We start from the raw sequence: 23,946 nt of genomic DNA, 5'->3' as shown, positions 1-23,946 counted from the left end.
ACTGCCCGGGGAAAGCCCAGCCTGCAATACCGGTTGTCAGCTCAGATTCAAAGTCAGATCTGGATCCTGCCCTCAGCTTGACAATTAAAGGTACCATAATTACTACTTTCTCCGAGTGCTTTGAAGTTTGCCAAGCTTGCTTAGGGCCCCAAAACCAGACCCAGCTCCTCCGCTTCCTGCCCTCACGACCCAACTTTCTGCCATTTAATCGATTTTTGAGTGTCACGAAATGCTTAAGGCTTAGCCTCACTCCATTCTCAGCTCATTTCTTGGCATGGTTGCTGCCACCAGAGATGGGGCTCCCTTTTCTCTCTCTGCTCCCATAGGTCTTTAAGGCTTAGACCCCAAAGCACTTTCAAGCCAGGAAGAGGGTTTTCCTAGGGCTTTCTTGGTACATAAGGAGAAATGCTTGTCTGAATCAGACAAAATGAGCCCCAAGCAAATGGCCAGAGTGAAAGGTCAAAGTCATGACCACGTGGCCCATTCCTAACTTGTCCAAGCCATGTAAAATGAGGACAAGTGTCGACTTGAGCTTTTAAAGACCCTTAAACATTTTTTTAAAGGTTTTTATTTATTTGAGAGAGAGCCCAAGGGGTGTGTGTGGCAGGGGAATAAGGAGAAGCAGGCTCCTCACTGAGCAGGAAGCCCCACAGGGAATGCGGGCTCCATCCTAGAACCCTGAGATCAAGACCTGAGCCGAAGGCAGATCCTTTTTTTTTTTTTGAAGATTTATTTGACAGACGGAGACACAGCGAGAGAGGGAACACAAGCAGGGGGAGTGGGAGAGGGAGAAGCAGGCTTCCTGTGGAAAAGGGAGCCCGATGTGGGGCTTGGGATCATGGGCCCTGGGATCATGACCTGAGCCGAAGGCAGATGCCTAACCGACTGAGCCACCCAGGCGCCCCCCCGAAGGCAGATGCTTAACGGACTGAACCATCCAGGTGCCCCAAGACCCCTAAACATTTTTGAATGTTTGTTTATGTGTGTCTCTAGGAATGGGATGTGCAAAGATGTTTATGACCCAAAGAAGGAAAAACCTGCTCTAGGCCAGTATTTTTCTTTTCTTTTTTTTCCCTTTTTTAAAGATTTTATTAGAAAGTGAGCACAAGCAGGGTGGGGAGGGGCAGAGGGAGAGGGAGAAGCAGACTCCCCACTGAGCAGGGAGCCCAATGTGGGGCTTGATCCCAGGACCCCAGAATCATGACCTGAGTTGAAGACAGATGCTTAACTAACTGAGCCACCCAGGTGCCCCTAAGCAAGTATTTTTCAAAGTAAGGCCTTTCTGCCACAGAATCGCATTCAGTAACTTTAAAATGTAGCCAGCTCCCTGGGCTTTATCTCTGGAGTATTGAATCAGAATCTCCAGGGATGGACTCTCACACCTGGTAATGATGCTCTGAACAAAATGTTACTTTCTAGCTACTTTTAGTTTTGCAAATGCTTGAGGTCAGAGGATGACAAAGACTCCCATTTTGTTTGTTCTTCCCAAAGGGGCCTGTGCCATGGCTGAGCTCTTCCTGGTACCTCAAATCTTCTTGAATATACAGGGACGTCTCTCATAGCATCTGTCCGTTGCATGCAGGGAAAGAGCAGTTCACGCAGGAGTCGCCCTCATACTGAGGGCCTTTGCTCAAGTGTTGGCCAAGTTGGCTGGACTGTAAGTGTTGGCTGCACACTGAATACCTCTGCCCCAGCTCTGCCACACACCAGTAAAGATCCTATGGACAAAGTGGCTGCCCAACTCAGGACACAAACACAGCTCCTCCTCACCAGGACACAGTGGTAGAATAAGGTCAGTGGACTCTTGCCTTGGATCAATTGGTGCCGGGTCAAGCTGGAACCCACATCAGAGGATTCCCTGTGCTTAGAGCCTCTCACTGCTATGGGTGAGTGGCAGACAAGCTGGTTGCTTCTCAGGCCCATTGTATGGATAGGCCTGGTGCTGGAGGAGGCTGCCTGGAAGTCAGCTCCTCCTTTACTCTAGGCACTAGGAAGACTGAATGTCCATGTGGCAATGCAGGTGCCAAAGCAGCTTGCAGCCCTGCCCTGACTTCTGCTACATGTGGGGCTGGTGGAGAGTGCTGCAGACAATGGGACCGGGTCAGAGCTGGGGCTGGAGGCCTCGCCACGCACTTTGCAGGGAACAGCTGCTCTCCTGTGTACATTTTCTGGTGGGTAAGCAGGTTGGAGATCAGAGAAAAGTGTCTCATGAAGGAGACTTCCGTTTCTCATTCGTGTGAGTGCTTTGGGAATGACCAGAGAGTGCTCCAGGTCCAGCTCCTTCCATAGTCAGTGCACTTGTAAGGTGTCCTGCCCGTGTGGGCCATCTAGTGCTGGACTGGGTGAGCCATTATTCACACAAGGTTTTAGGACAGACTGACAGTGGGGTGGGAGACAGGCATGGAGCTGGAAGCTGTTCCTCTTCATGGGAGAAACGTGCTCCTGCTTTATTTGTAGGGAGATAATTGTGATTCTCTTTGTAAGCCTCTGTTTTCTCTAGGCTTTTACTGCTTGCAATTCTCCAGATTCTTGTTCTCATCTCTTTTCAGGAGAATGGAAGATGCCATCTTTCCTCCTAAACCAGTTTCTTCCCTTCATTTGTCTGAGAAGGCAACGAGATAACACGATCATGGCTCCTGCATCACTCACACAGGGAGAATTTGGCTCATCAATTGTCAAGAACGCTACCAAAATACTTTCAGCAGCAAGGGTAAAAAAGGGAACAAGAATTGTCTTTCCAGATTCACTTTTCCCTTGATTGAAAGCTGCACCAAGGGCAGTGTTTCTTAGGTTCCCTTCTACAAGCTTCTGTCCAAGTCAGACAGGACTGTAGAGTTCTTAGCTCCCTTAAAGGCCAGATGGTTCTCTACTTCTGAACACCACCCTCACCTGGAAGTAACTCCCGTAGGATCCCTGCCTCTCTGTGAGAAAACCCAGGAACCAGGGACTAAGGTTCCCACTTCGGGGAAGGTGGAAGGGATAGGCAGGTAACAGAAAGGAAAGCAGCCTCCTCTCTGCGGGAGGATCGGCCAACTGGCCCCTTTCAGCACCAGGAACCTGTGGGAGAAAGGAAAGTGCTGGGAAAGGAAGTATGCGGGAGACCGGGGGGGGGGGGGCGGTGTAGGGAAGGCTGTCTGTCTCCAGATCCCTTGGCTTGCTTCAGAGAGATAAGACATAATGAAAGATAAGTAGAGGCGGGAAAAGTTCTGAAAGCACCAGCCGGAGGACGGGCAGGGAGACACCAGGCACCTCCCTCTCAGCCCTCCCGCAGGCACTTCTGACCGCTGGGGTAGGTGGAACCGGCCTGCCCCCTCCAGCCAATCAGAAAGGTGCCTCGCGTTCCCTGGCGACCATTACCTCCTGGCAGTTGGTGTAGTGGGAGGAGGCGGGACGACGAGAGCACAAGCTCCCCCGGCCAATCGCTGTACTCTTTGGGTGGTAGGGGCGGTGCCTCTGGAAACCCGAGGCGGGGCTGTTTCATTGGCAACGATCCTAGCCCTCCCGGAGTGGGTAGGGTGGAGATTAGGAGGGGCAGAGAGGGGAGGGGGCCGGGAGGAGTGAGGGTGGGCGCGCTGGTGCGGAGGAGTAGAGTTCAGGTTGGGCGGGTGGGAGCCCCAAGACTCAGGAGCTCAGGGCTGGGGGTGGGGTCCGTCTAGGTTCCCGAGGCGCGGCCGAAGCTGACCCTAAGGCCCGGGAGGGGAGGGGAGCTAGACACCGCCCCCGCTGGCGCCGGGAAGCGTCGCTCCTTCTCGCTGACCTTGGTCTCGCTTGTCGCCTCGCCCTTGGCCACAGGCACTGACGGACGCAGGGCCCGGGAGACGGATAGATAGGCTCCTGGGCGGACGGAGACCTAGGACATAGCACACAAACTACCCCAGCCTTTCCTGCCGGCTCCAGGGCTCCCCGTCATCCCCCACCTCAAAGCCGGGGCCATCCAGCCCAGGGTTAATGCCAACGAGTTTCCACCTCCAGCCGCTCCTAGAGAGGCTGTGGCGCTAGCCAGCGGGGGAAACTGGCCGCGGACGGACACTTCCTGTGCGGGGGGAGGGGGGAGGGGGTCGGACAGCCGCAGCCCAGCCGGGGCTGGGGGGCCAGACTGCGGGGTCGCGGGCGGGGAGCGGCGTCCGGGGGCGGCAGGGCAAGTCGTGAAGACCCTCGTCTCCGAGGCCACGACGCACGGGGGCCTTGGAGGGCCCCAGGGCAAGGCGAGACCTTGTGGGTGGGGGCGGGGCCGCGGGTAGGGGAGGGGCCCGGCCGGCCAGAGAGGCCCAGGGTCAAGACGTCCGGCCTCAGGGGCCCGGGCTGGGCAGCCGGGTCCCCTGGGCGGCGCTGAGCAGGCGGGCGGCGAGGGCCCGGGTCTCAGGGCACTCAGGCCTGGTCGCAGGATCGTCCGCCATCGCCGCCGCCGCCGTACTGGGAGCCGGCGGGGATGGAACGGGAGGCGTCGCCGTGGGGCCTTGAGCCCGGGGATGTGCAAAGTCCTGACGAACTGGGGAGCCCCGAAGGGTCCCTCAAAGGTGAGGGAGGGAGCGTCTCTCTGAGGAGCGTGCCTGGGAGCGGGAGAGGGGGCTGTGGGCCATGGGAGGGGAAGAGAGCGGGGGCGGGGGGCTTGGACACCTGGGACTTGGAGGAGGCGGGGGCGGGGACTGGAAGTCCTGGGTCGGCGGAGGGGGAGGTGGGAATTTCAGCACCTGCTCAAGGGCCAGCGACCCTGCTGGAGGAGGAGGGAGGGGTTTGTGGCAACTAGTGGTGGGACCAAATGACCTTCCAGGCCCCGCACAATCTGTGTGTTCTGTCATTCTCTGATCCTGCAGGCAACATGAGTGAGAATGAGGAAGAAGAAATGTCTCAGCAAGAAGGCACTGGGGACTATGAGGTCGAAGAGATACCCTTTGGGCTTGAACCCCAGAGCCCTGGGTTTGAGCCACAGAGCCCCGAGTTTGAACCCCAGAGCCCCAGGTTTGAGCCTGAAAGCCCAGGTTTTGAGTCCCGAAGCCCTGGGTTTGTGCCCCCAAGCCCTGAATTTGCACCCAGAAGCCCTGAATCAGAGAGTCCTGAGTTTGAACCCCAAAGTCCTAGGTATGAGCCCCAAAGCCCTGGGTATGACCCCAAGAGCCCTGGATATGAACCCCGGAGCCCTGGTTATGAACCCAAGAGCCCTGGGTATGAACCCAAGAGCCCTGGGTATGGATCCCAGAGCCCTGGGTATGAATCCCAGAGCCCGGAATATGAGGCCCAGAATCCTGAGTTCAAAACCCAAAGCCCTGAATTTGAAGCTCAAAGTTCCAAATTTCAGGAAGGTGCAGAGATGCTTCTGAATCCTGAGGAAAAGAATCCTTTGAGCATCCCCTTGGGAGTCCACCCCTTGGACTCCTTCACCCAGGGGTTTGGGGAGCAGCCCACAGGGGGCCTACCCCTAGGGCCACCTTTTGAGATGCCCACAGGGGCCCTGCTGGCCACACCCCAGTTTGAGATGCTCCAGAATCCCCTGGGCCTGACAGGGGCCCTACGGGGGCCAGGCAGGCGGGGTGGCCGGGCCAGGGGTGGGCAGGGCCCTCGGCCTAATATCTGCGGCATCTGCGGGAAGAGTTTTGGGCGGGGCTCCACCCTGATCCAGCACCAGCGCATCCATACGGGTGAGAAGCCCTATAAATGTGAGGTCTGTAGTAAGGCCTTCTCCCAGAGCTCTGACCTCATCAAACACCAGCGCACCCACACGGGCGAGCGGCCCTACAAGTGTCCCCGTTGTGGCAAGGCCTTCGCCGACAGCTCTTACCTGCTTCGCCACCAGCGCACCCACTCTGGTCAGAAGCCCTACAAGTGCCCGCACTGCGGCAAGGCCTTCGGTGACAGCTCCTACCTCCTGCGGCACCAGCGCACCCACAGCCACGAGCGGCCCTACAGCTGCCCCGAGTGCGGCAAGTGCTACAGCCAGAACTCTTCCCTGCGTAGTCACCAGAGGGTGCACACCGGGCAAAGGCCCTTCAGCTGTGGCATCTGTGGCAAGAGCTTCTCGCAGCGCTCGGCCCTCATCCCCCATGCCCGCAGCCACGCCCGCGAGAAGCCCTTCAAGTGCCCTGAGTGCGGCAAGCGCTTTGGCCAGAGCTCGGTGCTGGCCATCCACGCCCGCACCCACCTGCCAGGCCGCACCTACAGCTGCCCCGACTGCGGCAAGACCTTCAACCGCTCCTCCACGCTGATTCAGCACCAGCGCTCCCACACGGGCGAGCGGCCCTACCGGTGCGCCGTGTGCGGCAAGGGCTTCTGCCGCTCCTCCACGCTGCTGCAGCATCACCGGGTCCACAGCGGGGAGCGGCCCTACAAGTGCGATGACTGTGGAAAGGCCTTCTCGCAGAGCTCCGACCTCATCCGCCACCAGCGGACCCATGCAGCCGGCCGGCGCTGACCTGGGGCCCTGCCAGAGGCTGGGGAGGTGGTGGGCAGAAGAGAAGAGGCCAGGGAGCTAGAGAAAAACCTTTAGAGGGGATAGTGGGAAAGCTGGGGGAGGTTGGAGGAGTCGAGGGCCAGGGTGCAGGAAGTTACGTGCCCTGGAGATTTATGGGAAATGGGCTATGAAGAGGGGTTGGAGAGAGGCCAGGCAGGCAGTGGGAGGTTCTGGGAGAGATCCAGGAGAGAGGTCAGCAGAGAGCTGGCCTTGGCAGCAACTTGCCCCTTGGTGGGTGCCTGGCTTGGCAAAGCGCTAGGCGGGGGTGGGGGGGGAGGGGGGAGGGTTACTTAATTAGAGTTGGGTAGCTTAGATTGGTAGCTACTGAGACCCTCGTTGAGTCAGGAAGGGGTGAGGGTAGGTGGGGTGGGGAGTGGGGCCCTGGGGTGGGGCTTGGGCCTCAGTGCAAACCCCAGCCTCCCTTGTCTTCCTCAGGCTTTGGAGCCCCTGAATTTGAGTTCAATAAAAACCTTTATGTGGCAAAAGAGACTTGTCCTTAAAATGTGTGCATGGGTAGTGCCTCGGGCAGTGGGAGACGCTCAGTGATAAGTACACAGAGCCAGTGAAGCCATAGGGTCCTGTCTGGGAAGCGCTTTTGTGTTCCAAGTTTCCCTGGAATCTTATAATGTGATGTTCAGGAGATGTGACCTGCCCGTATATCCCCAAGTTTTGTCTCATGCTTTGAATCCTGCACAAACACAGAGGGAGCTCAGTCTGGGAGGGGTGAGAGAGCCTTCGACTTTGTGGGGTATCCCTTTCACCAAACACAGAGGGTCTGTCCTCGGGCCAGAGAACAGACCCTGTTCTCATAGCCAGGCATAGAGCCTGTGTTCCATCTCTTCCTGGCTCCCAGCATCTAGCTGTGCCATCCTCCTCCCCCCTCCCCAGCTGGAACCTCTGGCCATCAACTTTGTGCAGACCCGGAGTGACCAGAACCACAGAGTGCCTGCAGTCCTGACCCCACCTGTAGGGGGCACATAGGGGACCCAGTGAGAGGATTGAACAACTCCAGCCTTTAAGACCAACCCACCAGGCTGGGCCCGATTTGCCACACCTCTGCCTCTTTTTTAGGACCCCTGGGCCTATTGGGATCACCCTGCTCCCACTCTGCCTTTATCCTACTTTTCTTTCCTATCTGAGCCTCAGCCCTCCTAATACGTGGCTCTCAGGAAAGAATGGAGAGCTGGCGTCAGCGGTGAGTGTGTGGGATCCTGGGGTGTGGCCTGCCTTGACCTTAGCTGAGTAGGACAGGCCACACCCTGGGGAATCACCCGGCTGCCAGGAACGTCTTGAGATGAGTGCCTGTAAGGGCCCGATGTCTCTGCGAAGATTTTTTCATTCTCTTTCAGGGATAAGGAGAAATGAGTTCCCAGAGCTCTGACCTGCTTAAAGTCACTCTGTGGATAGAAGGCAGGTGAGACATTCAGACCACATCTGCCTGGCTCCATCAGCCCCAGCGGCTCGGCCACACAGGCAGGCGGGGGATTCAGGGCTCTATAAGGGCTCTTGGGCCTCGAAGCCTCAAGTCACCCCCAGCCCCACACCCATCCTCGGGGCCTTCTAACTTGTCAAGAGCAAATAACTTCTCCAACGATGTTTCTATCCAGCCTCTTATGTTCTGCAAGCTCTGGAAGGAGCCTTAGAAATCACGTAGTTTGGGGCGGCTGGGTGGCTCAGTCGGTTAAGTGTCTGCCTTCGGCTCAGGTCATGATCCCGGGGTCCTGGGATGGAGCCCCGCATCGAGCTCCCTGCTCAGCGGGAAGTCTGTTTCTCCCTCCCCCTCTGCAACTCCCCCTCCTTCTGCTCGCTCTCTGACAAATAAATAAAATCTTATAAAAAAAAAGAAATCACATAGTTCAACACAGTTTGGTTGTGTTTGGTGTTTTTTTAAAGTTTTAATTATTTGTGAGAGTAGAACATTATTTTTCAAGTAAAATCTCTCGGACTTTTAAAGATCTTTGTAAACTTTATGCACATTTTTGTACGATACCCTACCACACATAATTTCAAATATTAAAATACTCCATATTTCATATAGTTCATATATGTAACTACAGATGTTAAATAGAACCGCATTTGACTACCTGACATATTACATTTGTAGACATTTACTTTAACATTTATTTCAATTATACAATTTAATTTTTGTACTTTGGGGTTGATTTTTTTTTCAGCTCCCAAACATGTTTGTAGGCCATTGAAAGCCAGGGGGCCTGGGCACGGTACTTGTGGTGCTTAATTGATAAAGGAGCCTGCATGCTACTTATGGACCTTAGCATTTAAAGCAGGTCAAGTGAGGGGGCCTCAGCTGCTCGGCCACCACCCCTCTCTTCCACACAACAGCTCCTGAGGTTCCTTCAGGTCCCAGGTGGGGCAAAGCAGCCCAGGAAGGGCACGCATCTTTCTCAAGGTCACAGCAAAGAACTAGGACTCCAGTGCCAGGTCTTTTGCAGTCCAGCGTGCTGCTTTGACCACATCGTCCTGCAGAGCTAAACCATTTTTTTAAAAGTCATCTTTCCACCCAACGTGGAGATTGAACTCATGACCCCGAGATCAAGAGTCGCCTGCTCCACCGACTGAGCCAGCCAGGCGCTACACAACTAAACCATTTTTTTTTTTAAGATTTTCTTTATTTGTCAGAGAGAGAGCAAGCACAAGCAGAGGGAATGGCAGGCAGAGGGAGAAGCAGACTCCCCGCTGAGCAGGGAGCCCAATGCAGGACTCGATCCCAGGACCCTGGAACGACGACTCGAACCAAAGGCAGACGCTCAAACAACTGAGCCACCCAGGCATCCCCACAACTAAACCATTTTTATTCCCCACCTTTATCAAGCACAGATGTGCTCCCCAAAGTTCTAGACCACTTGCAAGTGTTATATCATGTTCACAAGAGCTCTGAGGGATATACCATTATTATTCCCATTTTACAGATGAAGAAATGAGTCCCAGAGAAGGTAAGTAATGGCCCCACCTGGCACAGCTGCGAAGCAGCAGAGCCTGGACTCAAACCTGACTAGTTTTGACCATTTTCCCAATGATACTAAGGTGTTACTTTTTCACTCTGTGCCAAGAGGATGGTGTTTTCTAGAGGCTACATGGCCTGTGAGAACATATGTCATCATTCGGACAGCTTGTGAGCAATGTGGACTTGGGTCTCCATATGTTTTAAATTTTTCGCCATTTGAATTTCTAACTGGACAAACACCAATAGGTATAACCCATATAAACAAAAAGTCTGGGGATCTTTAATTTTTAAGAGTATAAAGAGGTCCTGAGCCCAAAACATGTGAAGGCCACTGAATCAAACACTTATTGAATGTCTTCTTTGTTGCCAGCCCTGGGGAGGGGTCAGTGTTGGTAACACAAGTGAGCAAAGACTGAATCTTGCCTTCTAGAACCTCCCAGTCTTGAGAGAGGAGCCCACACCGTGTTATGTGTTCTGAAGGGGTATAAAGTGAAGATGAAATGGGTCATTTTGTCTAGGAACTGAGGGGATGAGAAAAGCTTGGAAGTGCTTTGAAGTAGGAAGATTTTATTTATTTATTTATTTATTTTAAAGATTTTATTTATTTGAGAGAGAGAATGAGATATATATATAGAGAGAGAGCATGAGGGTCAGAGGGAGAAGCAGACTCCCTGCTGAGCAGGGAGCCCGATGCGGGACTTGATCCTAGGACTCCAGGATCATGACCTGAGCCGAAGGCAGTCGCTTAACCAACTGAGCCACCCAGGCGCCCCTGAAGTAGGGAGATTTTAAAGGATAGAAAGGGGCTGGAATTGGATGCGCTGGCAAGGGGAACAGCATTTGCAAAGACACAGGCGGTGAAGGACATGTAGGAAATTGAGGATGGGAGCTCTTAAGGGAGTGGGGATATAGATTCCTGGGCAGGTCTGTTCCTGAAATGAACCTCCCAGATTTTCTGTGCTATTTTGCTCCCAACCCTGATGAAAATATTCACTTTTTGCGTGTGTGTGTGTGACAGAGCATCACCGATGTAAGAGGGCCCTCCCCATCACTCTCCAGCCTGCTATCCTGTTTTATCTTCTTCACAACCCCCTCGCCCACGTGGAATCACATTTCTACCTTTTCACTCTGTTTTCCCACTGGGTTGATGTTTCCTGGGGGCAGGGACTTGTCTGTCATGTTCATCACCGTGTCCTCGGGGCACAGAGCAGGCTCTGACACAGAACTCTCAAGAAATACTGCGTGAATCCATAGAAGCCGACGGGCTTCACGAGACCTACGGATAACTTCATGCATTTTTAGCATTTCTGTGATATTTCTGACCATTATAACCCTTTTTCTCCCTCTCTGGGAAAATGGGCCTCACTTCTTCCTTCCTGAGGTCTTTCTTATGAGCCAGCCCCATGGTTCCTTGGGTGCTGGACCAGAAGGGGGTTGAGGAGGTGGAAGAGGCCGGCAGGCTCTGAAATACTGTTCTGGGTCTTGTGTGCCAGGCTTGAGAACGTTCGCTTACACCCTGTAAGCAGAAGGGAGCCCTCAAAGGTCACTGCTTGGGAGACCAAATGCTTCTCAGCAACCAGTGCTGGACCCAGAGAGCTGGGCTGAGAATTACTCCCTATTCTGTGCCCCCCGCCGCTCCCGGGGTCCTACTGACCACAAGAGGGCAGCAGTGAGGAGCCCCTCTGTCCCTCCTAAAGGTGGGGGCCTCGGGAATCAAGCCCCACCAATTGTTGTTTTTTTAGAAAAAGGCCAAGGAGGGTCTATTCTCACACCTTAATGAATTGTCAATGCCTTATGCAGGTCAGTCTCTGAGGGTTGTCATAACAAAAAAGAAAAGAAAAAAGAGAACAGCTGTTTGGGTCCCACTTAGAGAAAGGGTTGAGAAGGAAATGTTCATTTAATTGAGCCAGGCCAGAATGGGGCACCAGCATAAAAACATCACAAAATTGGATGGATTTTCCCATTTATTGGGTAAACACAGGCAGGCACTGTGTCTGGTGCCGGGAGCCAGGTGGATAGACATGACGGGCGCCTTGAGCTCACAGCCTCCCAGTGGGGGCCACGGTGGGGCGTGGGGCGTCCCCGTGGGGGCTGTGGAGCAAGGAGGCCAGAGCCTGGGGAAAGACCGAGCCTTGAAGGGTGGAGACGCCATGGGCCCACCCAAAATTTTCTCCGTCTTCCCACAGACACCCTCCCTAGTTTGGTGAAATTGCGTCGGGCGCCTACTGTGGCCGGCTCTGTGATGTCACCAAGGTGAACATGACCGGTATGGTCCCTACCCCCACCTAGTCCATGGCTGGATTTGAGAGATGAACATTAAGTAGCAAACATAATCCACGCTATGAGGGAGAGTGCAGGCGAGGGTAAGCATGTGTGATATGGGAACCCCTTTGGGGCGGGGGCGGGGGCTGCCCTGAGGCAGTTCTACTGGAGCTGAGATAGAAGGCTGAGTGAAAGTCGGTCAGGGAAAGGGCTGGAGAGGAATGTTCCAGGCAGAGGGAGCAGTCTGGGTGAAGGCAGTGAGACAGGAAGGAGCTTGGCTCATGAGGAAGGTTGGTGTAACTGGAGCTCAGGAAGGGAGGTGGGGAGTCTCTGGAGGAGGCCAGGAAGGCAACAGGGGCCCGAATTTGCACTGGCATGTTAAGGATATTCTGCAGATTCTGGAAGGCATGCTCAGGAACTTGGTCTCCAGCCCCAGAGCAAGGGGTTTGCAGCAGCAAAGTAGTGACACAGATCAGGTTTGCTTTCCGGCGGCAGATGGAAAGCTGACAGGACTCCGGGCAGGACAGAGCGAAGGGCAAGGTTCTGGGAGTCTGAGGCCTCTGCGGACATCCAAAGGCAGGTGGGTGTGAGGGGTGGGAGAGTCACTAGGTCCTGAGATGACAGTTTCTCCAGATTTAGATCACATATTATCTTCCAGGGGAGGATACTAAGAAGGACCGGGGGCAGCCAGAGCCAGCTGACCATGACAAGGCCTCCCCTCTGTGGTCTGCCCGCCCATCCCTCAGGGACCCTCACCATGAGCCTGCAGAGCCCGCAGTGAGCGCCGTGTTCCAGACAGCGACACGGAGGCCCAGGTGGGGGCAGTGACTTGCCCGAAGACACACAGCAAGACACAGGTAGAGGCAGAGAGCCAGCCGGCATCCCGAGTCCAGTTGTGGGCCCTCTGCATCAGGCCGGGGCCTCAGTCTTTGCCGTCTCCATCTTGGGCCTCCTCCTCCTGGAGGGGTTCCAGGCAGCCCGGGTCCCCAGCCTCTTCCTTGGACACTGGCTTCTCAGAGTCTTCTCTAGGGATTCCATTGGAAGCTTCTGCAGTAGCCTCCATCTTCTCCTTCAGGTTCCGTTTGAAGAAGCCAAACTGTAGGGAGACAAAACTGGAGTGAGGAAAGCCCATGGAACACTCTGGACCAATCGGCCTCAGCAAAACATCAAAGCACCCTTCATGGTAAGGAGTCCTGCATGCCACGGATGTGTGGTATCCGCTCCAGGGACGGGGCGAGGTATCTGCCACACCGGCTTCCTGGCAGTATGTTGAAAAGCTGTACGTTTAACAGTTTATTCTTCAGGCTCATCAAAATGTCATGGACCAGTATTTGGGGTGGGCGGTTTGACAATATCCAGTAATACTAAGAACAATAGCCTGCGCTTACATAGTGCTTAGTATGGGCCACGTACTCTCTGTTGAAAGCTCAGAACATACATATTCTTCTTCTTCTTTTTTTTCAAAACGTATATATTCTTTGGCTTAGCCATTCCAGCTCCAGGAATTAATTCTAAAGAAGTTTTGGACAAGTGTGCAAAGATGTGGGAGCCAAGAGCCTTTTTTGGTCACTGTTTAAAACAGGTGGAAATTAGGGGCGCCTGGGTGGCTCAGTGGGTTAAGCATCTGCCTCTGGCTCAGGTCATGATCCCGAGGTCCTGGGATGGAGCCCCAAGTCGGGGGCAGCGGGGGAGTCCCTGCTCAGTGGGGAGTCTCCTTCTCTCTCTCCCTCTGCCCCTTCCCCTGCTTGTGTTCTCCCTTGCTCTGCTCTCTCTCTCTCTTGCTCTCAGTCAAATAAATAAATAATCTTTAAAAAAATAGGTAGAAATTACAAACCATCTAAATGCTTATCAGTGGGGATCTTGTTTAAATAAAAGGTGGAGCATCCAGATAGCAGCAAACCAGCCAGGTTAAAGAGTAAGAGGTGCATCTGACTGCTCACACGGAGAGACAGCAAGATAGAATATCCGGTGGGAAATACAAGCTCCCAAGCAGTTTATATGGTATCCTTCCATTTACATTTTCTTCTCTCTTTCTCTTTTTTTTTTTAAGATTTTATTTATTTGACAGAGACACAGTGAGAGCAAGAACAGAAGCAGGGGGAGTGGGAGAGGGAGAAGCAGACTTCCCGCAGAGCGGGGAGCCCGATGTGGGGCTCGATCCCAGGACCCCAGGACCATGACCTGAGCCGAAGGCAGATGCTTAACCGACTGAGCCACCCACCCCCCATTTACGTTTTCCACCTGTGTACACAGACACTGACTTTTCTCTTTGTCTCTCTCACACTCACACGTATACACATATTTAAACAACAAAATTAGAACCTGGAAGAACAGAAACCGAATGGTTGTTGGCGACAACCCTCTGGGAGTGCAACAGGAAGAAACCAATTTTCTGCGTTGTCTTTTGCTGGAGTATTTGAGGGCTTCATATGGAACATTTGCCCTCTGGCATTCTTCACCTGGCGACTCCCCCTTCAAATCCCAACTCAAATGCCTCCTCTCCTGGGAGGCCTTCCCGGACTTCCCCAGCCTAAGTGAGGCTCCAGCACAAAGGCCCTTGAGTGGAGCCCTTACCATGTGTGCGCCTGTCTGTCTCCCCCATTAGACTGTGAGTCCCGCAAAGGCAGGGACCATGTCTGTGGGATGTCGCTCTGACCCAGGGCCTGGCCCTTGAGACGTGGGCGCAGCCCCCTTCCCCAGGTCCCCAGTCCTGGCTCTGCGAGTGCTTGGTGGAGGGATGGGGGAGAAAAGTCTCCCTTGCTCTTTGGGCCTCACGAGCCTTATCTGTAGAAAGAGGGAGTAGGCGGAGGCCGCCTCTAGCTTTAACGCTCCCTGATCCTGACATTCTCTGCCCCGACTCCCGTGAACCCCCTCCCGAGCCTGGCTGTCTCAGGCAGGCGCGTGGCCCCCAGCAGCCCCCACCTTGTAGAGGACAGCAAAAATCACCAGCAGCAGCAGGAACCCCCCGATGCCGCTCAGCACGTACACGTGGAGCATTTCCTTCTCGTAGATGATGTCAACCTTCATGACGACCTGCAGGAGGAGAGAAGGGGGTGTAAGGAGAAGGCTCTCCCACCTCCAGCATGCTTGTGAATGGTGACGTCTTCGCGTTTCTGGTCGGGACTGCTGCCCGACACCACCAGGCTGGCCCAGATGCCTCTCCCCAGTGAACCTCCCCGTGCAGCTGCCCGAGCGAGCTGGTAAACGTGCACACCACCCATCGGAAGCCCTGACATGGCTTCCTTGGGGCCCAGAATGAAATGCCAGAATCTCAGCTCAGCATGCAAAACCTTCCAGAATCTGGCTGAGGTGCAGCTTCCCTTCCCCTGCTCCGAGCTTCCTGCCTGGGTGGCCTGGGCCCCCACACTCAATGCTTGCTCTGCTTCGAGCACTTTCCCGTCATGCTCAGAGTGGACACGGGGTGGGTACCCTTTGCTGAGCTGCCATCGAATTGATCTCTGCCTGACACGTCTCAGACAGGTGACCGTGGGGCCCGCTTGCCCACCAGTGGTGGCGGGGCGCCCATGGCATCCAGCACGGCCTTGGCCAAGGCCAACAGCTCTGAGTGCCAGGAAGCTCTTCCTTCTGGGCCCAGCCCAGACCTCCCACGGGGCCCCTCTGGCTTCTGGTTCGAGCTCTTCCAGCTCTGCCCTGGGGCTCCGCGGAGCCCCCTGCTGCCCTCTGTTCCCGAAGCTTCTGAGGAGGCAAAGCCATACCTGGGCCAGCGAGGCATTGCTGCCGTAGAGGTGGAAATGCCTGCTACTGTTGAAGGAGATGGAGAGAGAGCTGCAGAGGCTGAACACGGAGGGGGCCTGCGGGAGGGTTGGGGGAGACGTCAGGCCAGGGGAACAAGGAGCACAACCCACTGACCTCTGCACCCCACCTCAACTGAGGGGGAGAAGCCGAGGAGAAGGGGCCCCAGTGGGGTGCACCGCGGCTTCTGAGTTCTCTACCGTAGTGTCCTAATGGGCCACATCCCACGGCTGGAAGGAAATTTTTCCTACAGGGAACCCAGAAGAACCATCCATAGGCCCATGAAAACAGCCCTGCAAATTTCAAGCCAATCATGGTTCTCTTTCATCTGCCACTGTGGAAATATCAGGGCTTTGCATCCGGGTACTAGAGAAAAATGCAGGAAGCCCATCTGGTGCGGAAGCCCACTGCTCAGCCCTCGGGATCCCCTCACCCCCTGCGTCTGTTGCCAGCAGGTGCTACCTCGATCTCTCCCACCAGCTCCACAGTCCCGTTCACTTGGACGAGGATCTCCTCCTTGAAGACAAGTGGGCAGTGGAACTTGGTTCTGGGCAAACAAGGCTGTCAAGAATGAAGAGAGCAGGGGTCAGTGAGGCCTGTCTTCCCACCTGCACTCTGCCGGCCCCCACCCCAGCTTCTGAGCCCATGGGCCCGGACCTCAGCCACACTGGGCAGCCTCTCGAGATCCTCAGGATGGCAGGTCACAGCAGGCTCCTAGGAATGATGAGACGGGGTCTTTGGTTAGTCCAGAGCAGAGAGAGGACGCTGGCCCCTTAAGGCCAGAACGTGGCCTCCCTCCCAACTTGCCGGATCTAGGGCATCCCAGTTCACTCCCACTGGCTCTTGGCAGATTCAGAAATCACTGAGCCCAGCAGGATGCATCCATCCTCACTCCCTTCCCACACATCTGTACCCCTTTATGGGCTCACTCCCACCAACCTGGGTGTCTCTCCCTCCTCTGGGCAGTACTCACCATCTGCACACTCCACTTGTGTGTGATGGGCCCCTCGCTGTGAGGCCCTGGCACCCCAACCAAGGCCTCCAGGGCAGGCATGTTGTGGTCATAGACAGAAGGCTGAATCCTCACCTAGGACAGAGGACATGGGCCCGCAGAGCCCTAAATGCCAGCTGCCCCTCCAGAGGCAATCCTCACTGGCTGAGGCCCGAGGGAGGGGTGGGGGAGACGTCAGGCCAGTGCGGGCTACCTATGCCTCTCTGCCTTCTCCACGGGGCAAACCCTTGCACACCCAGCAAGGTACCGCTCAAGTATCATCTCTGATGGTTCGGCTGACTCCCCAAGGGGAGGGCGGCTACCCCGCCATGTGTTCCCCCAGCGCTCCACGTCCCCAGCAGGACGTGGGTCTGTCTGTCCACGGACTACACGCTCCGTGAAGGCAGCAGCTGTGGCTTCTTTCCCTAACAATTCCCTGCTGCCTGACAAACTACTTAGCACACAGCAGGTCTCCAGAAAAATCGATGCTTGAATGAGTGAAAGAAAGAACGAAGGGCATTTAACAAGGATAGATGCAAAAATTGTTTGCACAATGCAGGTTGGGAAGGACTCATTTTGGCGAGGGCACGGAACTGATTTAAGAAACAAGTCCTGAGTACCTTTTAGATGAAAGGGCCAACTGTGCGAGGCCTGGGAGACGCAGAAGCGGAGAAGAAAGTGACCCAGGAGTAGCACCACGGAACCACGGCTCAGGGAGGCCAAACAGGGAAACTGATATCCAGTTGGAGAGGTTCTACCATTAGTCACCTGACAAACACTTGTGGACGCTTGAAAAATATCAGGTATATTAAATTGAAAAGGCCTAATGTCAGAGGCAGCATTTGACTTTAGCCGTGGACGACAGAGAGGACTGGAACAGATGAAGATGGCAGAAGGCACCCAGGAAGTGAAAATGTGGGGAGTCAGGACAGCACCAGGCGAGTGTGACACAGCAGGAGGTAGGGGGCCTGGGACAGAGAGGAGGTAGCACATACGTCTGGAAAGGAGACTTGGGGTGAGATTGTGTGCCCAGAAGGCCTAAGTCCAGAAATCAGGGGACCCTCAACTAGGCAAGGCAAGTCAGCTGAGGAGGGCAGGCTCTGGGGGGGCTCCCTCACGCCAGGCCCAGAAGGGAAAGAGGCGGGGAAGGCAGGCCGAGGTCCAAGCCAGGAGCCTGTGCCAACAGCTGTAAGAGGGAGAGGAACCTGAGTCTGAACAGTAGTGGGGGCCAAAGAGACAAGAGAATACGGAATAGAAGTTGAGGAGGCAGGGGGGCCCGGCACAGAGGGAGGACAAATTCACCCAGACTTGGAAGTTTTGCTTGAGGAAAAGGGTGCTTTTGAGCACCCCTGAGGTGATGCTGGCTTAGGGGAAAGTGATACATTTGGTTTAGAACATGCTGAGACAAAGCTTCAAGAGGAACAACTGCACTCCTAGGTATATACCCAAGATAAATAAAACATGTCTGCACCAAAACTTGTGCAGGAATGTTCAAACAACACGGTCTATAAAAGCTAAAAAGTGGAAACCACCGAGATGCTCACCAGCTGATGCCCGGACAAATCTAGCTTGGCCTACCTCACGATGTAATACTATCTGGCAATAAAAAAGAATACAGAACTGGCCTGGGCTACAACGCGAATGACCCCTGAAAACACCATGTGAACTCAAAGAAGCCAGTCACAAAAGACCCCATACTGTAGGATTCCTCCCCTACATAGAGGTTCTTTCCGGAATAATGAAAATCTTCTAAAATTAGATTATGGTGATGATTGTACAACTTTACTAATATACTAAGAGCCACTGAACCCTATGCTTTATTATTTTTTAAAAGATTTTATTTACTTATTTGAGAGAGAGACAAAGAGAGCACAAGCAGGGGGAGGGGCAGAGAGGGAGAAGCAGACTCCCTGCTGAGCAGGGGGCCCCAGGACCCTGAGATCATGACCTGAGCCAAAGTCAGACCCTTAAGGGACTTAGCCACCCAGGTGCCCCTGATCTGTACACTTTAAAAGCAGGTAAATCAGGGGCGCCTGGGTGGCTCAGTCGGTTAAGTGTCTGCCTTCGGCTCAGGTCACGATCCCAGGGTGCTGGGATCAAGCCCCACTTTGCGGCTCCCTGCTCAGCAGGAAGCCTGCTTCTCCCTCTCCCTCTGCCCCTCCCCCCATTTGTGTGCTCTCTCTGAAATAAAATCTTTTTTTAAAAAAGCAGGTAGAGGGCGCCTGGGTGGCTCAGTTGGTTAAGCGACTGCCTTCAGCTCAGGTCATGATCCTGGAGTCCCAGGATCGAGTCCCACGTCGGGCTTCCTGCTCGGCAGGGAGTCTGCTTCTCCCTCTGACCCTCTTCCCTCTTGTGCTTTCTATCTCTCATTCTCTCTCTCTCTCAAATAAATAAATAAAATCTTTAAAAATAAATAAATAAATAAAATAAAAAAGCAGGTAAGAGATCGTATGGACTGTGACCTGTATCTCATTCTATCATAAAGCTGTTAAAAAAGGCGGAAAAAAAGACGTGCCAGGGCATCTGGGCGGAGAGCAGTGACAGGCTGCAGGGCCAGGCGCGCTGCGGGAGCAGGAGGGTCGTGGTGCGGAGTTGTGAGCTGGGAGGGGGGCTCGAACCGTGGGAACCCACGCCGGCGGGCGGTGAAGACGGGGCGTGTGGGGAGACGCACGCACGAACGCTTGCTGGGCCTCCCGTGGTTCTCGCCAAGTGCTGGTGTCTGCGGTGGGCAGCACTGTCCCCGTGTCACAGAGCAGAGGACTGAGGTTCAGGGAGAAGAATTTGTCTGAAGTGATCGGGGAGCAGAGCGGGCACCTGAACCCAGGCTGCGCCTCCAGAGACCGGATGGGCTGTGTTCTATCACCTTTCCTGGTTGATGGACCCACCTAAAGTAGGTGCGGTTATCATCCCCATTTTACCAATTGAAAAACTGAGGCTCAGAGAGGTTAAGTGAACTGCCCAAGGCCACACAGCTTGAAATGGCAGAGCTTTAAAAAGATTTCAGGTCTGGCAGAAGCCTGTACGCCTAACCGGCCAGGGGAGAGGGAGGCCATGAGGAAGAAGACCCCACGGGCCGGCTGCCCAGCTCTCACTGGATTACCATGCCTGTTGAGCTCATAACAGACCCGAGCTGACCGCCTTGTGGCAACTAACAGGAGAGCTTCCGGCAGGAGGGAAAGATCCCCAGGGTCCCACGCCTAGGTGGGTTTCGTTAAAACAGACATCATTAGGGCCTTTAGCAAGAGTGGCTGCGCGGTAGGCCAGGAGGCAGGGAGCCAAATGCAGAGTTTAAGATGCTGGAGGGTGCTGAGGTGGCTGGAGGTGGCCGGAGGCATCTGGCCCTGGTGACTAGCCTGAGAGAGAGAGAAATGGGGTGTGGGGGCAGGTGGGAGCACAAAAGGTTTGAGTTGGTTCCCAGAGGAGTGGGGCAAGAAGGGAAGCAGGCTTCCACAGTCGCTGTGGAATCTCCAGGCTGAGGCCCAAGACCCGCCTCAGCCATGAACAGCCTCCACTCCCCAGGCACTGGGCCAAGCACTCCACGGGGAGTAAGTACCCCACTTCAACCTCACAACACCCACAAGTTCTCGTTCCAAATGCCATTTGTCACAGCAGGGAACTGAGGCATGGACAGATAAGCCCTTGGCCCAAGGTCACACAGAGATCCAGGGGTAGAGTTGAGGCTTGGATCCATGCCTGCCCAAGTCTTCCCCACTATTCTGCTGGCGAAAGGACTAGTCTGCCAACCTCCTTGGGGAACCCAGAGGCATCCCAGTGAACAGCACTAGAAACCAATCCTACTGGCCATTCTCTGTGCAAATGGGCATCTGACCTCCCCAAGGGTCCCTCTCCTCCATCATTGATTCCGGAGGAGATGGCTCCAGCCTCTGTTCTAAACGGGCTGCCTGCCTGGGGTCCCTCTCCTGCTGGGTTCCTGCCCCAGTCTGCCCTGACGCCAACACGGTCTTGGGCAAAGACAGTCTCTCTTTGGGGCCTCAGTTTCCTCCATGGGAAAACAAGAATGCCTTCGGCACAGTCAGTGCCTATTCCTCTCTGAGGTTACCTCTAAAAAGGCCTTAGACTCCTAGAGCTTTAGTCTCAGGGGCTGGCCTCCCTCTTCTTTGTTCCCATGAAGATTGCTATTACAGCCCTGAGCATATGGCATGAGAAGTGACAGATCATTAACGTAGAGGTTAAAACATGAAATTTGGTATTCCAGTAAGTGCTGGAATCTGACCTTTCCCCTTTAGTGGCTGTGTAACCTGGCAAGTTATTCGGCCTCTCTGTGCTGTGGATGTCTCATCTGTACCCTGGAAATGGCCACGCCTCTACCTTCTGGGGTGAGAATCACGGGGGCGTGGGGTCACGTATATAAAGCACCAGGCAGAGAACTGGGTCAGGGGCCCTGACTGACTGACCTGCTGCCCCAGCATCTAGCAAAGTACCTAGACTAGACCTGTGGTTCATTAAACGTGTGAATGAAAATCTAGGTTCTCTCTCAGAGTGCTTCTGGCTCTCAAGCTCTGCGATCCCACAAAGGATCCAGTGCTGGAAACGAGCCGGAGGCACTTCCGTGGGGGCTGTGAGGAGCTCTAGAAAGGATCACGGGATGAGGCGGAGGGCGCCGGATTCGCCAAGGATGGGGCTTGTGTCTGCAGCCTCTGCACTTTCCTCAGGATGGGGCTGGAAACTGTGTGACCCAGAAGGGCCTTTTCACGCGGAGGTTCATACCTGGTAGAAGTGTTTGACAAGGTGTCTCTTGGGGCCCTTGGGGGTGAAGCTGACATACAGTGTGGAGGTTTCCTTGCTGTGGAGAGAGGGAAGAGCAGAGGTAGAAAGAGAAGACAAGGACCCAATCTCCAGCAGGGCAGGGGCCTGGGCCAGGGGAAGCTTCAGAGGGGACTCCCAGGGACCACGCAGCCTTGCTCTCATGTAACCTTCCAGCGCTCTGCTGTTTCCCTTTGGAAAGTGAGGCTTGTGGAAGGGGTCTGTCTGTTGTCCAGTGTCCTGCCATGGAGGGCCAGGGCTGGAACCCAGGCAGATGTGCCTTTGGAGCTGTGTGCTCCCTGCCACACAGGGTCCCCACCTCACGAGGGTCTCCGTTGTCTTCTGGGTCCCTCATCTCCTGCATAATGGCACCAGCCTCTGGCTTCCTCGCCATCCCATCCTTCCAACGCCCTTCCTAACGTCACTGTCTGATCCTGCCACCTGCCTACTCGGAATCCGCCGATGGCCCCCTGCTGCCTACAAGGGTCAGGCCCACAGTCCCACATGTCCAGTCCTGCCCGCTGCACGCCACACACACCTGTAGTCCCCCACGCCTGCACGCTCCCTGCTCCCCAAATCCACCCCACTGCTTGCTGCTTCCTTTTGTCTACGCTCTTCTCCCTCTCTCTCTCTCTCTCTCTCTCTTTCTCTCTTGGGAGAACGTCCTTCCTCCTCCCTGGCCCTTATCTGAACCCCCTCATTCCCCAGACCCCAGTTTAAGCCCCTACCTCCCCATGAGCCCTCCCATCTCTCCTCCAACCCAAATCACCTCTCCTGGCTCTAATTTCATATCGCACTCCAGATAATATCATTGTGTTTGGCATTTGCCTTCAAAAGCACCAGAGACCTTGGCTCAGTCACTGTCCCTGTCCCCCCCTCACTGAGCCAACCTGAGAAAGCTACTCCACTTTTCGGGCTTCATCCTCTTTTCTGTAAATGAGAAAATCCAACTGGGGATCCCCATGGGTCCCTCCCGCCATAACCTTGTGAGACTCACTGATTCTGTGTTCGCATGAGCTTGGCCTCTCCTACCTGACTATGAGCTCTCTGTGGGCAAGAGCCATTGCAAACAGTTTCTCCTTCTCTCTCCCAGCGCTCCTGGCCCCCAGGAAGCGGGGGGCCTCTAGCACGGGGTTCTGGAGTCAGAGAGACCGAAATTCGGATGCCAGCATCGGTGCTTCCTAGCTGTATGACTCTGGGTGAGTTCCTCTCTCCTCTGAGCCTGCCTGTTCCCCGGTAATGTGGAGAGAGGCACAGCTGCCCCCGAGGGGCTGAAAGCTCCAGGGGAGGCCCCAGCTGTGCACTGCAACGAGCACAGTGTCTGAAATAAGGTCAACACTCCGTGTGCTTTTTCTTCCATCAGTAAACCATTGATCTCAGAACTCCTAAAGGGCCTCCACTCTTTGGGGTGTTGAAAACTCTTGGGGTTATGGCTGGAATCAGTTCTAATGACCCCTGGGGGGCCAGAGGAAAGGAGGTGGCTCTGAAGGAGAGCCCCGGGAGGCAAGGCTGAGCCCTGGGTGGGGGAGGGGGAGGTGGGAGGAAAGGGCTGGTGGGCTGCTCAGGACTTACTCCTCAGTGAGGATGTTGATGGGGTACAGGACGGGGATGCTGGTGGTGGCCAAGTTGTTCCCCAAGACGTCTGAGTCCTCATTGTCACTACACAGGGGCAAGGCAGAGGGCAGCGTTAGGAGAAGCGCGTGGCCAGAACCGCGTGGCTGTCTGCGAGCCGGGGCGCCTGCCTGGGGCCTGCTCACCAGCTCACATTGGCGTGCAGCTCGACAAAGTCCCCCCAGGAGCTGTTCAGCAGCGTATGAAACATCACCTGGATGGCAACCTGGCAGGGGAGGAGAGGGCAATGAGGAGGGAAGCACTTCAGGGTCCCCAAGCCCAACTGCTGTGACACCGGGGACCACTGTTATTTGGCCCCATAAATAGGTGTTTTATCCCCATTGTACAGATGATGATCCAAAGTTCCAAACATTTAAGTTGTGTGTAAGGTCACAAAATGAATAACCCAACCCCAGGTTTATCTGATTCCAAAGTCCAAGCTGTCATTCCCTTTGGGGTAGGAGGGGGGAGCTTCTTTACCCATCACCTGCACCCTTCCCTCCCTACCTCAGCCCAGAGCCTCTGGGCGGCGGCGGCTTGGCTCCTCAGGGTTTGAGGCACTTACCAAGCTACCTGCTTTAAAGATGGGAGAGCTCACATTGCAAGAGAGGATCCTGGTCAGAAGCTCGGATACCTCGGGAAGCTCCTCGCAGCTCACAGGTATCTGGCTGTGGGGCTGCGGGTGAGAAGAGAAGGAACAGACTTCTTAGTGGGCAAGGCCAAGGTTCCCGGAGGCCTCCGGGGTTCCCGGAGGTGAGAATAATTCAAATGTCCACCGAAAGATGACCGGATAAACAAAATGTGGTCTATCCATAAAATGGAGTATTATTTAGCCTTAAAAAGCAAATTCGCCCATGCTGTCACATGGATGCACCTCACAAATGCCATGCTAAGCGAAGAAGACAGACACGAGAGGACAATATCCTACGATTCCACGTCTGTGAAAAATCTAGAATAGGCAAATTCATAGAGACGGAAAGTAGATGAGAGATGACCAGGGGCGAAAGGGTGGGGAATGGGGAATTATAGCTTTTAATGGATTGAGAGCTTCTGTTTGAGATGATGGAAAAATTCTGCAAACAGATGGGTGGCACAACATCGTGAATGTTCTCAGTGCCACTGAACTGTATGCTTGAAAAGGGCTAAAATGGTACA

At 54.6% G+C, this 23,946-nt stretch overlaps 2 protein-coding genes across 5 annotated transcripts in view; one reads left to right on the top strand and one right to left on the bottom strand.

The window, feature by feature from the left end:
* The first annotated feature begins 3,117 nt into the window (after positions 1–3,117).
* Positions 3,118–6,921, top strand: ZNF768 (zinc finger protein 768). Its single transcript, XM_027612652.2, has 2 exons — positions 3,118–4,517; positions 4,815–6,921. The coding sequence occupies exons 1-2, from the start codon at positions 4,430–4,432 to the stop codon at positions 6,404–6,406; spliced, it is 1,680 nt and encodes a 559-aa protein (XP_027468453.1). The 5' UTR covers positions 3,118–4,429; the 3' UTR covers positions 6,407–6,921.
* Positions 6,922–9,122: 2,201 nt separating this feature from the next.
* ITGAL (integrin subunit alpha L) overlaps positions 9,123–23,946 on the bottom strand; it is a 40,486-nt gene continuing 25,662 nt past the window's right edge. For 3 of the 4 annotated variants that reach the window (XM_027612547.2, XM_027612550.2, XM_027612549.2), the window contains 10 exons: positions 23,357–23,467; positions 22,938–23,017; positions 22,753–22,839; positions 21,145–21,220; positions 16,399–16,512; positions 16,083–16,139; positions 15,888–15,986; positions 15,389–15,484; positions 14,595–14,705; positions 9,123–12,768 (listed from right to left, as the gene is read on the bottom strand). In XM_027612547.2, coding sequence (XP_027468348.2) covers positions 12,595–12,768; positions 14,595–14,705; positions 15,389–15,484; positions 15,888–15,986; positions 16,083–16,139; positions 16,399–16,512; positions 21,145–21,220; positions 22,753–22,839; positions 22,938–23,017; positions 23,357–23,467 — 1,005 coding nt within the window. In that variant the 3' untranslated portion in view covers positions 9,123–12,594. The remainder of the gene's footprint in view (positions 12,769–14,594; positions 14,706–15,388; positions 15,485–15,887; positions 15,987–16,082; positions 16,140–16,398; positions 16,513–21,144; positions 21,221–22,752; positions 22,840–22,937; positions 23,018–23,356; positions 23,468–23,946) is intronic. The other variant, XR_003523186.2, reaches the window with a different exon arrangement.

This window comes from Zalophus californianus, chromosome 10 (assembly GCF_009762305.2).
Source record: "Zalophus californianus isolate mZalCal1 chromosome 10, mZalCal1.pri.v2, whole genome shotgun sequence".
In the NCBI taxonomy this organism is placed as follows: domain Eukaryota; kingdom Metazoa; phylum Chordata; class Mammalia; order Carnivora; family Otariidae; genus Zalophus; species Zalophus californianus.
The sequence above is the reverse complement of the archived record's forward strand: the minus strand, read 5'-3'. Positions and strand labels throughout refer to the sequence as shown.

Coding starts and splice junctions, on each gene's coding strand:
- ZNF768 (XM_027612652.2), top strand. CDS start 4,430: ATGGAACGGGAGGCGTCGCCGTGGGGCCTTGAGCCCGGGGATGTGCAA. Junction 4,518..4,814: donor CCCCGAAGGGTCCCTCAAAG/GTGAGGGAGGGA, acceptor CTGATCCTGCAG/GCAACATGAGTGAGAATGAG.